The sequence below is a fragment of the Hermetia illucens genome, chromosome 7 (assembly GCF_905115235.1).
Source record: "Hermetia illucens chromosome 7, iHerIll2.2.curated.20191125, whole genome shotgun sequence".
NCBI lineage: Eukaryota > Metazoa > Arthropoda > Insecta > Diptera > Stratiomyidae > Hermetia > Hermetia illucens.
This window is the reverse complement of record NC_051855.1, coordinates 14,417,528-14,435,539: the sequence shown is the minus strand read 5'-3', so window position 1 is coordinate 14,435,539 and position 18,012 is coordinate 14,417,528. Positions and strand designations below refer to the sequence as shown.

At 39.1% G+C, this 18,012-nt stretch overlaps 2 protein-coding genes across 6 annotated transcripts; one reads left to right on the top strand and one right to left on the bottom strand.

Moving 5' to 3' along the window:
* Positions 1–133: 133 nt before the first annotated feature.
* Positions 134–6,984, bottom strand: LOC119660973 (hexokinase HKDC1-like). Of its 5 annotated transcripts, none has more exons than XM_038070046.1 (6): positions 6,856–6,984; positions 5,713–5,883; positions 1,776–2,581; positions 1,566–1,721; positions 574–859; positions 134–415 (listed from the first exon to the last, which is right to left on the bottom strand). In XM_038070046.1, the coding sequence occupies exons 2-6, from the start codon at positions 5,797–5,799 to the stop codon at positions 323–325; spliced, it is 1,428 nt and encodes a 475-aa protein (XP_037925974.1). In that variant the 5' UTR covers positions 5,800–5,883; positions 6,856–6,984; the 3' UTR covers positions 134–322. The 5 variants fall into 5 exon arrangements, with proteins under 5 accessions (XP_037925974.1, XP_037925976.1, XP_037925973.1 ...); XM_038070048.1 differs by having other exon boundaries at positions 5,713–5,880; positions 6,856–6,960; XM_038070045.1 differs by having other exon boundaries at positions 5,713–5,880; positions 6,637–6,920.
* A 5,742-nt stretch (positions 6,985–12,726) lies between these two features.
* Positions 12,727–17,001, top strand: LOC119660970. Its single transcript, XM_038070035.1, has 5 exons — positions 12,727–13,141; positions 13,233–13,397; positions 15,297–15,666; positions 15,725–16,131; positions 16,187–17,001. Exons 1-5 carry the CDS (start codon positions 12,844–12,846, stop codon positions 16,891–16,893), a joined length of 1,947 nt encoding a protein of 648 aa, XP_037925963.1. The 5' UTR covers positions 12,727–12,843; the 3' UTR covers positions 16,894–17,001.
* Positions 17,002–18,012: the final 1,011 nt, after the last annotated feature.

Genomic DNA, 18,012 nt, shown 5'->3' with positions numbered 1-18,012 from the left:
CATGACAACTGAAGCTGCTTTCAAGAGGTCTACCAAACGAAGAGGACTTTGTAGGGAGATCTGCAGTGATCATGGATCAACAAAAGGTGAAGGATGGATGAGAAGAAATGCACATTTAGATTCAAAACTACAATTTAATTTAAACATTTTATTCTTTTTTTAACATTTCTGAAATAACTTCTGACCTCACTAGGTCAAGTACTATTTACCCAGTAAAAAACACTTGTGGAAGATCTACACTACAGCCTATTTGAAAAAACTCTCTAACTTTCTACCAATCACACTTTACTGATATTTTTCTAGATCTATCTCAAAGCTATGATTAGTCTAAGTTTCGTTCTTTAATCTTTTTGGCAATTGCAGCAATCAATGCAGCACCTTTTCCGCTTCCATCTTCAGCAAGAATGAATTTGCTCTGTAAGTGAAAATGTGAATGTAGTAATCGTTGGGAAAGCTAATGAAATATGAGCTTTTTTTAGGAATTAAAATGGATATGTGGGAGGGGCGGTGGTTCACATGCTTCTAATGATGAGGATATTTATGACAGAAATCAAAAATTGTTGTTGTCTTCACCTTTTTTGTTGGTGCCCATAGACTGGTGTACCATTGCAACCAGTGTTTGAGTCTCAAATGGTATTTGTAGACAGACCCATCAATAGCTACTGTTACTTTAGACTCATCCATGCGATTTAATAGCGCTGCCGTATTTATGGCCAATAATTGTGCTGCGCGTCTCGATATTAGGCCAGAAACCTGCCGAATGATCTTTATATCATTTTCGTCATATTCAATACCACGAACATAACCCAGTTTTTTTTCCAGAATGTCTACAATCTCTGATGTCCCACAGACAGCATCACTAGAACATAGGAATCCTTATTTATTAATTGTAATTTACAATATTATTTCACAAGGACATTGGGATAAGTCATTTAGGAAGTCCGCAAATAAGTGCCCTATATTATGATAGTTGGTCCGAAAAGTTCGTAGACTAACACACACATAGCGCTACTAGTATCAAATCCATATGATTTTTGGTTAACCCTGACCTTCAAAAGACACGAATGCAAATTTGACAGCTGTCAGCCTATTAGTTTGTGGGATAGAGCATTTTGAGTGAAGTAACTTTTGTTAGTTTGATGAAATCCCAAAAAACCACCCCATTTAAAGAAAAAGAACCTACTGTTCCATCAAGACAATGCACAGTGTCACAAATTAATGAAAACAATGGCAAAATTGTATGAATTGGACTTCAGATTCCTCTCGAATCCACATTATTCTGCAGATCTGGCCCCAGCGACTTTTTCCTGTTCTGAGACCTCAAAGGAATGCTTGCTGGAAAGAAATTTAGCGCTGATGAAGAAGTAATCGTCGAAACTGAGGCCTATTTTGAAGCTAAAGACGCGTACTATACCATTGGTATCACCTTCGAAGGCAACTATGTTGAATAATAAAATCAAATTTTGCCAAAAAAAAAAAATTGTTTCCTAAGTTAACCTTCGAACTTTTCAGCTCACCTGGTACCATAAGAACATATCTAACATTGTGGGAACCTGCTAACTCACCGTTCGATCCTTGAAACATTATCCGATGCAAATTCCCATGCCTTGGGAAATTTAGAGTTGTCTGCTTTTGGAAAGAGAAGTTTATTATCCACAAGTTTTTGCAGAATCACTCGGCAAAGCTCGCCTAAATATTTGCCACCGATATACTTTTCGAACCTGCAAATTTAAATTACACTAAACCCGCAAATGTGCTTGGAATAAGGAACTTACGTAAAAGAATTTTTCAATAGAGAGCCATCATCAACAGCTCTATCAAATTCTGTTTTAATGAAGTCAAGCACTCCATTGTCTCCAAACGCACCCCATTCAATATCAATGACAACATGCTTCTCACCATGTCGTTTTGTTTCCCAATGACGCACTCTGTCGGCTTTCTCCATATATGCACCATTTGATCCTGTTCCCAAAACGATTCCAATACGAGTGTCTGGATCCAAACGTCCACCTTGCACCAATGTCCCCGTTGTATCATTCAAAATTGCTAACACCTGTATATTGTCGCGACCACATTTCCTTAAGCCTTCCTGCAACAATTTAACTGCATCTTGCCCAACTGCAGAAGGACAATTAAATGTTTTAGTCCACGTAACCAATACGCCTGAGTCCAAGCTGTGTTGCCTCATGGGAAATGAGAATGTAAAGCCCAATGGTAGCTTAACATTTTCCAAGCCTTTTCCGCGGACAAAGTCATCCACGCAATCCGCTAAATATTGAAAGAGTTTATCACCGCAACCAATTCGTAATTCAGTCGGGATTGGATAGTGCTTAACCTCTTCCCGGATAACATCGGATTTGTAGAGTTCCATGAGGATTACACGCAAATTCGTACCACCCAAATCGAGAGCCAAAAAAATGCCTTCCTCTGTGCCATCTGGTAGTTCAGGAATATACGTATTTTCCATCTGTAGGGAAGACGGCTGCTCATTTAGAGCTAATTCCATTTCAGATAGAAAGACATCTCTAATACGCTCAATGGTGGAATCATCGAAGACGAGACAACTAAGTATTTGATTTATCTGGAATTTCAAAGTGAAGTATTGTATTGCCTATTGGATAGGTTCCTTTATTCGAACAGCAGATTTTAACACTTCAAAACATTCTACCAAATCAATTGTCCCTATATCCTTACCAGCGAAAGCATAGCTAACCATATGTACATATTAATTGACGTGATAATCTTTTCCAAAGCTAAGTTCTATTGGAATGGATAAACTGAAAACGTAATCCCACGCGTTCCATGAAATATGTCTATCGATCAATGACGAGAAGTATGAAAAAATTACAAAAATTAGTTATGGGGTGTGGCTTTATCTACCCGCAGTTGTGTATATATTCTCCCTTGTGCATGCGTACTGACAATGTATCTACGTTCCATCCTGTAAATAAACTGAAAATTTGCAAAAGCGCTGTCAATGAAGGAATTTCAAAGAACGACAATTTGAATGCATAGTTCCAGCGGTAATCTGAATGATAAATGGTACTGAATGAATAAAAACAAATCGAGGATGCTTCAGGCATGAACAGATTTATTATATTACATATGACAGGAAATCCTAGCTAAAAAAGAAGGCAGAGAAAGGTAAAGAGAAACAACTGACTACACCGCAAGACACCCGTTTGTCCAAAGACAGGAGGCTACAAACCAAAAGCCAGTAACAGAAAAGGCGTGGAAATGAAGAACAACTATACCGTCTGAAGGCAAGACATATACAGAAGTCCGTAGTGAAATCCGCTACAGGATGAAACCCGAAGAGAGCGGAGCTGAAGTGTCTTCCATATGGAAAACATAGGGTGGCAGAGTCCTCGCCGAACTGAGCCCGAAGACGGCTGGCAAGAGTACGGCTTCGATCTGATAACAACAGCCTGTGTCAGTCGTAGAAAATAAATCGAGCGCAGGGATGTTCTCGGGAAATCAGATTATGGAACTGATTCGACCTCGACGACCATATTCCAGCCGGAGGTATATGCCATTTTATTGGCAACCGAAGAATATTTACGGCAAAGCTAGAGGGGTCTCACCATTTGAATCTGTTCCGACAGACGGACAGCATTATCATCACTAAACGGCAACGACATATCAAGCTAGGTAGTGTGAAGTTGTCCTCAGGATCTGCTGAAACTTGGTCAACTGAACGAAACATTCCTGATGTGGGTACCAGAGCACTCAAACATCGCCCTTCACATGGGATGAGCCGCTTAAGCCCGTAGTGGAAATTTCTCAAAAACCTCTGGACCGATTTGGATAAAACTTTGCACAATTATTTTGCATACTAAATATTTGATTCAGAATGGAGAATTTTGTTTTTTTTTTCAATTGCAACTTATTTTTTTAGTTAAAAGAGAGCTTTTTTTTGGCAAAAATCACGAGGTTTTTGTTTGCACCATCACCAAAAATTTCAAAATCAATATTTTCTTGATTTTCACTTTTACTCATTTCTTAATTTTGACTCAAAACTCTCACACTCATTATGTACTAAAGAAATCCTTTTGTTTTTTTTTTTAATTTCGGATAAAGCAATCATGAGTTATCCTGACTACAGGATGGAAACTTTTTTGAGGTAACTGGGTTCTCACCGTTACGCCTGGTTTAATTTTCAAGATTTTTTTACAAAATGTTGCATAATATTCTGAAAATTAATGCTTAATAATGCACACAAGTTTTTTTTTAAAAAAAAAAAACATTAATAAATAAGATACTCTGAAGAAAAATTTAAAAGAAAAGGAATGGCTTTGGCTTGTATCTCAGACCCTTTTTCTCCTTTAAGATACTGAAAAAATGACTTTTTCCTATATCTCGGACCCCTCCCCTTAGAAGAACCGAATACACCAATGAAAAAAAAACAACGCGAGCTAAACTGAAGTAATTAGATTGACTAGAGTAAGAATTTTTAAGCTCTAACGACACGGTGGAAACAATTATTTGCATTTTGAACAGATTAATAATAAATATTGACTAACCAGGTTAATCGTGATTGACTGTGATTACTGATTAGCGGGAAAATAAACATATTCACATTAATCCCAATATTAATTGCGAATATTCAAGAAAGGGTTCATTGATTAATGACGAAAGGTTAAAGTAAATGCTCAAAATCGTTTGAGATGTGGGTGCCATTTTTCGATTAAGAGAAAGTGAACAACCTGAATAATGAGGTAAAGGTTGCGCATTGGGTATCTGACATATGATTTCCGCATGTTAAAATATGTCCTGGTTATAATGTCTGAATAAAAGAACAACACAGAGCTTACATAATGTTATTTATGAATGGCCTTTCTTCTGAAAATTCTAGAAACAATAGCATTGCATTATCTTTAATTTTTATTTTTTCAAGTTCAAGCACATTGAATTTTTGCGATCACATTTATTTTTCATGCAATTACAGATAACAGAACGGTTGTAATTCTTCAAAAGTGTTATTATACACAAGTTCACTTGGTATATAAACTTTCAGTCGATTTAGCGTGACTATATCATTTCAGTATAAGAACATGTGTTAAATCTGTTCTAATAATTTTGATTAATTTAATATTGCGGCATATTCGGTCCCAGTGTAAAGTTCCAGAATGAGATTTATTATTTTTTTTTTTTTTGTACTTCACTGTATCTGTGCTTTTTTTTGCTAATATATTCATTATAAATGCATAGTATTAGGTAATAATTGGTTTAGATTTTTTGAAGAAGGTCGTATGTAGGGCAACGGCGCTTCACTTTCGTAAGAGATAGTATCAGTTCACTGATTTATTGGCATACATACTTATCGCATTTATTTCGGATCATTTCTTCAAATGGGAGAAAAGGAAATTATAGAATGGACATTAAACAGTCACGTGTTTTGTGTCATCTGATTTGTTACATGGAAGATATGCATGTGAATTTTAAAGGTATTATGATAAGATTTTGATGATGCAAGCGATGTAGTGTTAAAATCTTCATGAGAGTACTGGACATGCTTTTTTGATTATAAGTGCGCATAAGATGGTTTTTCTTTGGAAAAGATTTTTTTTTGGCGATAGCGCTTACTTTCATATTTCTTAAATCTATTTTAAGATCTAAAAGTTTCTGATAACTTTCTTTTGAACAATTTTCACTAAGCAAAGTTAAAATTACTAAAACTAAACTAAAGATACTATACACATGGTATCTTACCGTTTCAGCACGTTTTGGCTCATTGTCAATTTTCAATGGACCAATTGAATAAGCATTTTCTGTATGATTGTTGCTGCAGTTATCCATAATTGCCTCACTTATTTAATATGTCTCTGTCTTTAGCTTTGCGAATGTTTTATACAGAATGGGCTTGATTAAATGTTACTACTACTGTAATCGAAAGATATGATCAAATAAACAAGGGTGAAAAAAAGATGATATAAATAAACAAAAAACGAAATTCCAGTCGCACTTATTTATACTATTTTTCCTTGAGATTTTATCGCATACAAACAGCAAAGAAGAAATCGAATCTTAAGATTTTTTTATCCAAAGGGAGCCGATTTTATTCATTTTATTGGACTGTTTGCTATTTTTACTAATTTTTAAATCAAGGGCGTCTGTCTGTCTGTACAAAAAAATGAGCTGATTGATGAATATCTCATACGCGGCAAATGATACTAAACAATCTGTCTATGATGATTTTGAGAAAAGTACTCTTTCTTGAATAAACTAAATCGGTAACTGACTACTAAATCAAATCTAAAAGACATATAGAAATCAAACACGAAGTGAAAGAATATCATCAATTCTGCACTAATCTGTTTTTTCAAGGTTGAGATAAGCTATCTCCAAATATTTGCTGGATGGATGGCTATGTACCATAAAATTGTATAATGGGTATATGAAACTCAGCCAAATTTTATGCTTTATATTATCATAATTTTCAAATTCTAAACATTTCCTCTCAAACTTCACCCTCGGAATATATCTCTCCATTGAATCAATCGTAAATCCTAGACTCTCATTGAATGTCTACTAAAAAAAGATACGCAAGGAGTACTACTAATTCACATGCCACACTGAATACAATATCCATGATACCAAGATAATTTTTTTCATGAACAATCTAAAACCACACACCAATTCAGTGAATTAGTTCTTCACTCAAATAGAGGTCAAGTTCCCGCCGACTATATCATCGGTATCTCGTTCTTCCTCTCTTTTAATTTTGTCTTAAGAACTTCATACAAAAACACGAAATAGATTGATCACAGCCACTCAAGTGTATAACACGAACACGTTAGAAAGTTGGAGCCAATTTCTTAATAAAATATCTTTTTTTTTTGCTTCTAGACAGACCGACTGATGTACACTTCGGAAGTAGTAGGTACTGAATGCAGCCTATGCTGTGCTTTGTTGGATCCACGTTTCACAACTGCTTTGTAGCAAGACACTACGCTATACTATATTAACTCGTTGGTCTCATAACATTTATTGTTAGCTTTGCTAGGTCTGTTAAAATCTGTCCGTAGCCAGAGAAGTAAGTAGCATCTTCCAAAATGTGTATATTGCGCGTGAAATCTGATAATAACTGTAGCGGTTTGGATTGGAAAAAAAAAAGAGTTTAGAAGATCTCTGAGAATTTTTTTCCTTCAGATGGGAAGTCGAGATGCTGCGGAAAAATCTAATTGGTCTGGAAAAGAAAAGATTCAAGCGGATTGTCCTCACCTTCTTATCAAATTAATAATAGTTTTAATAGACAATAAGTGGTAATCAGTTTCCCAAGGAGGCCTTCAGCAGTGCGAGTACAAAGTATAGCCATAAGTTCGGCCAGTACTTTGAAAATTTATTACAGCAAAACTAACATAAATACAAAGCTGAAATTATGTCAGAAGGTACAAAATAGTCTAAGCTCTCACTATACACTATGCTTTAAAGTTGGCAAATTGGAGTGTCGAGAACGGTAGGCCACCTCTTCAAGCTTATTCCGTAGAGAATATTCCACTGGATTTAAGTCTGGGCTTCCGGAAGGCCAGTCGGGCGACGCTATCTGGCACGTCCACTGACAACCAATTTTGAATTTTCCTGGCCTTGCGGGCTGCCGCAGAATCCTGCTGAAAGCACCAACCCTTACCCTCGAACATGCTTTCATCCAAAGGCTCGACTACGGTCTACAGACAATATATCCAACGTACAACCAGAGCCAAAAAAGAAAAGCATGACGAGCGATCCCGGCAGCATCAACAAACTATTTTGAAGAGCTTCTGAATCCGACACTTGGTGCCCCCATACAAGTAACCCAAATCAATGGCGGCATTCGTGATCCTGGCCCCAGTAAACATTCTCCGACAGCAAAAGAAGTTGATTTACGGTCACTGAAATCAACCAAAGAGGTGGGCGCGGACTAGATTCCAGTTGAGCTGTTAAAATTCGGTGGAAGGGTTCCACTAAATGTGATACAAGGAAATCCCAGACGACTGGCGCAGGAGCATTATCTGTCCCATCCACGAAAAAGGAGATAGATTACGTTGTGAAAAGTATAGCGGCATTTCACTAGTCTGTTCGTCCTATAAAATACTGACGAAAATTCTGGAGAATAGAATAAAACCAAACGCCAAACGACACATTGGCAAGAGCTAAGGCGGTTTCAGGCCGAGGCGCTTCACAACTGACCAGCTTTTTACCGTGAAACTAATCCTGCAAAAGTGCTGGGAATATAATGTTGGCATTTAGCAAATCTTTGTCGACTTCAAGCATGCGTACGACAGTATAGACTGTGGAGTACTGTACAACATAATGCTGTCATTTGGTATTCCAGCTAAACTACTCCAATTGACAAAGATGACCAACTCCATCTCACAGGGCAGGATCCAGAACAGGTTGACAGAACCTTTTGAAACACGTACTGATTTGAAGCAGCGCGATGGACTGCCGCCAGTCAAATACGCTATCCAAGCAATGGATAGCAACATCAGCGGGACGCTACTCATTAAGTCGACACAGATGACATCAACATCATGTCCCGAAAACTTACTGACGCGGAAGATCTTTTGCATACCTATGACAGTGCTGCGAAAGCATTATAGTTGGATTACCCATCAATCCAGTAGAACCAGTAGAAGTAGGACGCCAAAATCATAAGGAACCTCAGGATGTATAAGGAGACTGCCTACAATCTGTATCTATTCATTAAGAACGGAAAGGTATCAACAACGCACAACATGAGATATAAAATTCAAATAATTTCTTGTAAGTATGATTAAGATCAAAGTCACCTTAGCAAATATTCAAAATAAGTCAAGGCCTGCTATGCAAGATTTTTTGAACTGAGAAAGAAAGATTCAAATTTGTGTGGATCATAGTAGGCGGGTTATAATTTGTCAAAGCGTATAAACAATTATTAGGGACGTCTGTATTTTGTAGTGAGAATTTATCTTAAATTTAAGGACAGTCGTGTTGATTTACTAGAGGCCTACATCATTTTTATATCAGGTTAGTTAGGATCAGGGCAAATGGAAAACATTGCCACATTTTAATATCTATTATCTTTTCCTGACAGCAACGACTATGAACTATCCAAAAAGAAGCTTGAAGAGAAAGCATACATATCGCAACCGCTATATAACAGAACCAACTAGGAATACAGATTTTCCTGAAACTCCACACGAAGAAGAGATGCCTTTAGTGGGATCTACTCCTGAAGTCGAAGATGTAGAGATGCGGGATGTCGAAAATTCACCGAAATCTGAGGTGACTCCCATGGATATTGACTATGTTGAAGCGCCAGGACCTAGTACATTTCGAATAGCAGAAGAAAGATTTACGGATATATTTTTAAGGCGACGTGGAGTGCTCACTCGCGGAATGTGGGCAGAATTGGAACGAGAAGGCGTACTACCGGCAATCAATAGGATTCAATTGCCGCCTTTGAAGGGACAACGTTCCAAATACAGCCAAAGTTCTAGACGTAGTCAGTAACTAACAAGGAATCAGTCGATTCGGGGTCTAAATGGGAAATGATGCCTTTTTGAAATAATTAAGATTAAGACAGCAAGTGATTTCCGAAAGATCGGAATTCGCAAGATTAATATGTTATCCTTATCCAGCTTCTCTATTATTGCGCTTGCTTCTAATTTTGAAAGAATATTTGAGTTTATGATGTTTAATTTTGCCAATTGTATTGATACAATAATCTTTTTGATTTCTTCCTTGGTAATTTGGACTTTATATTCCATATTTAACGCTAAAGACTTTACAAAAGACTTGTCCCTTTTTATTACATTCCATATTTCATATGTAGTATTAGTAATTACGTTTATTCTTTAATTATATTTATCATTAATTAAAAATTCTTTGTTATTATTATCAATTAAAATATTAATCTTTCTTCCCATTAATACAAAGTCGTTGTAATCAGCACCGCCAAAGAAACGTTCCTTTTTATGTGGATATGTTCACGTTCATTCTGCAGGAGTTATTTAAAAGGATGTCCGTTCGGGATGTGGTCCTTAAGATGGATACAAGGTTCCGGTATGAGTCCAATTAAAATATGTGAACTAACTTCAAGTCTCCATTCTGAATTCTACCATTCCCAACCTTCAATGCTACTGTACTGCACTATAAAAGTTTAATTTTTTTATTTCTTACTGCAACCACCTCGGTGCACTGCTCTATTGCTAAGGGTCCAACTCATGGTCAGATGAGGCTGCACCGCTAGATAAAACCTCATACCTCAAGAACTTCCTGATAAGCAGCAACATCAACGTAAAACACAATACAAACACCTCTCCTTATCTTGAAATAGTTCCTGGCATCAGTGCCACGTTGCCATCATCCTCAAAATCGAACCCCCCCGATCGGGCCATTCGTCCACCGCCACTAATAGCTCCGCACTTCCACAAAATATTTCCCTTCCCGAAACCATTTTTTGCGGAAGCCCAACAATCTACCATCCACATGTTTGCCCTAATTTCGAAGCTGAATTAACTCCCTTCGATCCTTAGAGTACTCCACCTAAACAGTCAGCCAGGCTGAACTATTTAAATACTCCCTTCTCCCAAACAGCCTTACTGATTCAGTCCCGCCTAACTGATGTTAAGCACCACATTAACACTACTGGTTCCACCATTTTCCCTAAGGTGTGTCCATCACCACCGCAAAATTTCGGATTCGTCGATTTCACTACGATGACTTTTGGACTGTGTAACACGGTGCAAACCTTTTAGAGATTTGTCCACTCTGTGCTGCGAAACCTCCACTTCTGTTTCGTTTATTCAGATGATGTTCTGCTCGCGTCTTCCTCTGGGTCCGAGCATTTACTAGAGCACCTCCAGTACATTTTTCAACGTCTCCTTCAGGCCGGTTTAGTACTTAACATTGAGAAATGAAAATTCTCGCAATCGCAGGTGAGATTCCTCGACCACCTGATTACCCCTGAAGGCGATTTCGAGCTTCCTGCTTCCAAAAACTGTCAAGGATCTGAGAAGCTTCTTGGACATGTTAAACTTCTATTGTCGTTTCTTGCTCATGGCCACCCACCGTCAGTTGATCCTTAAGACCTTCTTTTCTGGACCGAAGACTAAAGACTCCCGCCTGATTGTATGATTCCCAGAGGCTGTCCAGGTGTTTGAAATCACTAAGTAACTGCTAGTGGATGCTACGCTTCTGGCATTCCCTTAGCAAGATGCATGTATTCGTCAATGCGTTTTCATACGATTCACATCGACATCATTGGCCCCTTGCGAGATTCGCATGGCTTCAAGTATTACAATCACATCACAATCATCGATAGGTTCACGCGGTGGGCTGCGGCAATACCTCTGGCCGACATTTTCGCACAATCATGCGCCGTGGCCCTTTGTCGAGAATGGATCCCACTCTTTGGAGTTCCAGCTAAAGTCATTACTGAAGAAAGGAATGGATTTCGAGTCTACCCTGTTCTGGGAGTTAGGTAAACTCCTAGGCTTCAAACCACAGGCGAGTAAGACCAAATATTTAGGTGCAGAGCTCAGCTGGAGAAACCCCATCCTAAGAAGGAAGGACGAGTTAAATGCCAGATGTAGGCAAATGTACTGGCTATTGGACAGGAAGCAGATCCTAACGCCCATATGGACGTACATACCGTACTGCTGTGGGGCTCTGAGGAATCAAAAAGGTCATACGAACGTTTGGAAATGAAGTGTTTCGAAGCATAGTAGATAATGGTTCATTTGTAATGAAAGTCTGCATAGTGACCTTAAAGTACAGTTGGTTTGTGAAAATCTCCAATATAATGAGACGACTGGAAAATGTAAAGCCAAACGAAGCGAAGCCAACCAAAGAGCTGAGATAGACCACAGGGTCTTTCCCTAATAAAAACGAAACCTGAATATACAAAGAAAGCTGCTCTCAAGGATCATGAACCCTGAGGTTAGTCTTTTGAAGATTTCCACTTCAAATGGAGTGATGGCGTAGGCCAGGACGCCAGGCAGATGTAAGGGATATCGAATTGGTGGACCTCGGTACAAAACCGGTATGTCTGGAGATCCTTACTAAGGCAGGCCTAGATCGGATACCGTTGATGATGAACATAAGAGGTGTTCTTGAGTTGAAGGAGTTTATTCAGGCTTTCCCAAGATGACATATAGATAGTATCTTAAGATCCAACAAGCAATGCAAATATTGTTTTCAGCACATTCTTCATAACAAAAATTCTGATGTTTCAGTGGAATCGTAAACACCGCAAGGCCGGCTTCATATCACACACTAATCGTTTGTTCAAAATTACTTATTTTTTTAACCCTTCGATACCTGGCATTTTATTACAAAAACTATGAACTTTTAATCAAATGGGAAGAGCTTCAAGACCGGACTCGCAGATCCTCTATAACTTCAATTCGAATTTAGTATTTCCCAACATATCCCAACAGGAACACATATTGACTATGAAAAGTTTAAGAAAATCTTAGAATGAGTTTTTCACAATTAAAATCCATGACAAGTGGGTTAGCACAAGCAACAAAGATAAGAGCCATGAGAGAGGTCTGGATAACAATGGGACACTGGAGTCATTTTGAAAATCAAACGATTCACTACAAAGATTGTTGCTCGTTTACTCATAGGAAATCGTCGCTTGTCCAATGCCTATGAAAAATTTATCTTCTCAAGAAAAAACATGGAAGCAACGAAAAAAATCTACACAAACCGGAAGCGTGGTATACAAGCTGAAGGCGACACCACCACTAATCATGCAGTTAGTTGTTAGTTTTTAAACAATTCGCACATACGAGGACTCAATCTAAATAGTTGAGTATCTTTTTTTTTTCCAAGTTTTTACTATCGCACCGGCTCTACTTTATCTAGGACAAAATGCTGTTTGCACAATTTCAAAGTATCCTTTCGGTGATAACCGGACTCGTTCTTTTATGTGTTACTTCACATTTCGTGAATTCTAAACCTAGTCCAGGTTTGGAGTTATCCTCGCTTCTGCGCCGCGATATAAAGCCGACGCGATGCAAGCCTCCTTTTTTGAAAAATGGGAACGTAAGATTTCGGCAACGTAAAAAAATTATAAAGTTTGAATGTGGGCCAGGATATCAATTGCGTGGATCGTCGTACGCCGGCTGTTTCAATGGAAAATGGGATGCGCCGATTCCAGTGTGTGCTAGTATGTTAAAAACCTTCTATGGTTGCTTCCAATATCTATAAATACTCTTATCGCAAAACTTAATCTTGTGGTTTTATTCGAATGAATCTAGAACGTGGCTGCAACAAGCTAAATCCACCACCACACGGTTTCTTGCTCGATGAGGACAATGGTTTGTTGGTTTACCTTCTCTGTAAGGACGACTATGAAGTAGTAGGAATAAGAAGTGCACATTGCGACGGGAAGAAGTGGGATCGTGAACTTGGAACATGTCGTGGTAAGTTTTACTGTTTTTGTTGTTCTTGATTTTGTTTGTTCTGCGAGGCCCGGCAAGCTAACGATGCAATGCTATGTCGCACCGATCGGGCTTACGATGACTCCCGACAGGATCGGAATGGCAGGCTGCAGCCAATGCCAACGTTTTCGATAAGTTTATAATTTCATCGTAGAAATGTTCAACTTTAAAAATGCAGGGCAGGGGGACAACGGTGATTGATTGGATCTCTTGATTATTTTCAGGTTTTTCGGTTGGGTAGTTTCTGAGGATGAGTCGTTGGAAGAAATGATCATTTTCGACCACCCGCACTCCCCACCTTTCTAACAAATGTTAAAACTAAGACCGACTTAGAAAAGTACTAACCGAGACCTTTCATTTGATACCCCACATGATTATAGTTGATCTGTGACAATCTCTCTAAATATAATAGCTTCAGAGCTTCTCTAGGGTGGAGTCCCCAGCTAGTCCCCGTGGCAAAATTAATGATTCTGGTCGCCTTGTTGGCCTTGTTTGAGATGTATTCAATGTGCTCCTTGACTGTGAACGAGGTAGTGAAAGTGATTGATTTTTTATGCTCAAGATAGACGTTATGGATGTTGGGCTTCAATACATCGAGCCGAGAACGATAGTAATCGTGCATGACTTCTAGGTTGACAGGAAGTTTCAGGAAGTTACACTGATTTATGAAGAGATTCGCCTTTAGTAGAAGGGAGAGGCTATAGCATATTGAGAAATTTCCACTTTGCTGGAGCATTTCGTGTGAAAAGATATCGTATAACGTTGGAGATTACTAAGGACACACCCTTGAGGAATGCTGTTGTTCATCAGGACACGATGGTCCTGCATAGTTAACTTCCTATTGCACATAATGTTCCATAGACATAGGATGATGTCAAGGGGAAAATTCATGTCAGCCATGATTCTTATGAAGAGGGACAGGTCCACCCTCTCGTAAGCTTAACTGATACCCAAGGATAGCCCAGCGTCATGTGAAGTAGCAAGTGATTGAAACATGAGGAGGTGAGCCTGTGTCTCCTGTAAGCAAAGTTTTTTCTGGGAGCAGGCGGAGTTCCTCAAGAGCTAGCACAAGCCTAGATTTAACCGTGGCATTTGTTAATTTGGCGAAAAAGTTGAGAAGGGAGATCGACCCAAAATTGTTGAGATCATTTTGAGATTTACCCGGGGGATTAGTTTTACCTCAAACCACTCACCTGGGGTATTCTGAGATAGCCATACATAATTTAACGTGCCGATTGATTCAGCCACTAGACATAGAGCAGAGCGAAGGGGATTGCCTGAGCCAAAGGGGAGTATACGGAGCCATTGTCATAGTGTTCGTTTTGTAAGGTTCAGATACTAAAGGCACTTGTTGTCATCGCAAGCATCGAGGCGTTCCTTTGGATCCTGAAGGATTTTAAAGCCAGTTGATCTGACTCTAGACATCTTTAGAAGATTTGCAGTCTGAAAATTTCCTCTTGGCCTCCCTAACAACTCCAAATCAGTTATTTCTTGCTTCGATAAAGGTTTTGAAATTTCTTGATTCGCTATTGTTCTAAAGTTTCTGAAGGTTTCAGGTTTGCATACCACCAGTATCTCCGAATTGATCCTTTAGCGTTAGACTTGAAAGTGGAAAGAATGACTTGATTTATGATAACTTCAGATATTTTTTTAATGTTAGGGGGGGAGGGGTGATGTTGGAAAGTCTGAGAAGTAAATGTGTGCGCCAAATTTTGAACGCACAGTTTTGAGATAAATGGGTCGGTGGTGGCTGTTTGAGATCTCTTCTTCCAGAGTGATCCACAACCAGTTGGTTTCTACTGAGTTTGAAATTTTGATGTCAGTGACAAAGCTTATGGGTTCAACTGACAAATTGAGATAACACCTTTCCTGTTATTTCAGAGAAATCAACGAAGCCCCAAACTTGGTGTGACTTCGAAACGGAAAGCCTTTGCGGTTGGACGTCTAATGTTATGGCAGATGGATTTGAATGGAAACGACACCTTGCACACCAGGCAACTTGGATCCACAATGGACCCCAGTTTGATCATACATTCAATGAATCATCAAAAGGACATTACATGCTTCTGGAAACAAACAATGGATTTGAGGATGAGTGGGCACGTCTCATCTCACCCCTGTATAGCCCAAATGAGAGTATGAACGCATGCTTTTCAATGAGTTACTTTATGAGTGGTGCAGCCCAGGGCACATTACGAATTTATGTGAAACCCTTATCCGTAGATATGGACACCATTCTGGAGAATCCAAAGTAAGCTTTCAAATCATTCCAATTTAATTGGGTTTTCTATTGATGCTTCCCATTTCAGATATATGTTTTTCAATATATCAGGGAATCAACGTAACCTCTGGCATAATATTACCGTCGATATCGACCAGTATGATGAATCCTTTCAAGTGATTATAGAAGGAACGCCAGGAAACGGTCATTTATTCGATGTTGCTGTTGATGATGTTGCAATTTTTCAAGGAACTCATTGCGCAATGGAAGAGGAAAAACTAAAACAAGAGAAAAATAAAAACGAAACTGAAGAACGTGGGAATGTGTTCGATTATCGCTCATGCAAATCACGATGTTCTGAAACTTCTCCGTCGTCAGTTCCTGATGAAACTCGACCTGATGGCAGTATAATCAAAGCCTGTGATTGCCACGTTGATTGTGAAGAAACATGTTGTCCTGATTATAGAAGTATATGCGCTTTTGCTGCGTCCGCCGGTAAGCATTTAGTCTATGAAAGTCCATGGTTCATCCTAATATTTAAATTTTCCAGAGACGGATTTATTCATATACAATAGCGACACCATAGAAGAAACTACGCTCCCTATACGACTGCCATTCGCGAAAACTGGAACGCAGAGCTTTGCGACTTCAACAATGGTTCCTCAGACTAACGACAGGGCCAAGTTCACCATCAAATCATCAACGACTAGACCGATTACTGCTTCCAATAACAATGTGTCGTCAAGAATCAACACTAAAGCTACAACCGAATTCTCGCTAGTGCCATCAACCAAACAAAGCAAAAGGTTAACAAATTTGTTTATTGTCGGAACGACGAGCTCTATCATAACACGAATGACAGAAACTGGCCATACAGAATTTTTGGTAAGCTCATTTAGTAACAGCCACAAAATGAATAGTGTCAGCCAATTACCGACAAACATGATGAAAGATGACCCAACAGCCAACACTCTTGAAATATACAGCCCCGATGATGGGATATCAATTGAAGAAGGTTCCGGGACGACTCCACTTCCTCTCTTTATAATTCTGTCATCAATTTTCACTATATGTTTACTGTTGGCTGGGGCTAGCATTGCCATCAAACACTATCGAAGAAAATATGGTCCAGAAAATTACAAAATTAATGCTGAAACGGCCAATCGAAATGGTCGTATTCCAGGTGAATTCAGTGACGTTATGTACTTAGCAAATGAGGAACAAATTGACTTTACAATGCAAACGGTTCAAACATAATGTAAATATAAATATACAAAACAATAGCATTTAAAAACGCCAATAGCTTAATTGCTGTTCGGAAATATGACCTGAAAATGTATAAACAATAAAGAAGGTTCTTCCTAATTCATGGCATGTTTCATTAACATAATTAAGCTCACGGAACCCCTTGATGTACAATACAATGTCTAGGTACGTTTTCGTACGTCTCCTCCCCAAAGAAATCTGGCAGAGGGGTCGATGTTTTAACGGGTGGAGTAGGATTGGGTGTTACGATTATTTTTATAAAGTTATTGTTAGAAGACACTAAGGACTTGTCAGATTCACACGGACTAAAGATATTAAATGCAACCCAGAAACATCGAATTGCGAAGGAACTATACCTAGTGATACACACGGACTACCTTATGGGGCGTCCAACGCGGATCCCAGCTACCGCCAATTCTAGAGCAGTGGAACAGACAGATTCCAGCTGGTCATCAACCTCTTCGACGCTTGAAGGTGGAAATTTCGAATCACTGGGGAAGTCGCTCACGATAGACTTGAGAGCTGGACGAGAGGAAGGATGGACTGAAGGCTGTTTTGCTCCAACTCAAGGAGTAGGAGAATTAAGGTACGACCGGACAACCCAGCGAATCCTCATTTGACACGGTAGTCGAAGAACGAATCGTGCAATGCTCCGGTGAGAACCTAAGTTCCTGGATCTCCTCCCGCAGTCGCTCTATCTGCTGGACGAGCGCAGGGGGTCGTTCTGTGTGTATCTTACGTCCAGTATTTATTTGTCGGGGTGAAATTAGGACATTTTTAAGTGCGCGCTAGATGGTAGATCGAAGGTCCATTCGATTTCTTTCTACATCCTCCACTCAGGCACTTTGGCATTCATTTCAGCCGACTATGCAACGAAATTCGCTGAAGAGCCCTGTTTTGAGCGTCAGGCTGGAAATTATAAGAGGATGTTTACGTGGTGGACAAAATCCTCCCAAGTTCGTTTTGATATCAGAGTATTCAAAAACGAAGGAAGCTCTGATTGTAATATCATCAACCCCGGTAGGTGTAAACCCCAAAGGATAGCGGGAATGCCACCTTTTGCGTCCCACGTTGGGCGCCAATTCTGTTGAATACAAAACAACATATCTT

Coding starts and splice junctions, on each gene's coding strand:
- LOC119660973 (XM_038070046.1), bottom strand. CDS start 5,799: ATGGATAACTGCAGCAACAATCATACAGAAAATGCTTATTCAATTGGT. Junction 2,582..5,712: donor AGCCAAAACGTGCTGAAACG/GTAAGATACCAT, acceptor TTGAAATTCCAG/ATAAATCAAATACTTAGTTG. Junction 860..1,565: donor AATGTTTCAAGGATCGAACG/GTGAGTTAGCAG, acceptor CCTATGTTCTAG/TGATGCTGTCTGTGGGACAT.
- LOC119660970 (XM_038070035.1), top strand. CDS start 12,844: ATGCTGTTTGCACAATTTCAAAGTATCCTTTCGGTGATAACCGGACTC. Junction 15,667..15,724: donor ACCATTCTGGAGAATCCAAA/GTAAGCTTTCAA, acceptor TTCCCATTTCAG/ATATATGTTTTTCAATATAT. Junction 16,132..16,186: donor CGCTTTTGCTGCGTCCGCCG/GTAAGCATTTAG, acceptor TAAATTTTCCAG/AGACGGATTTATTCATATAC.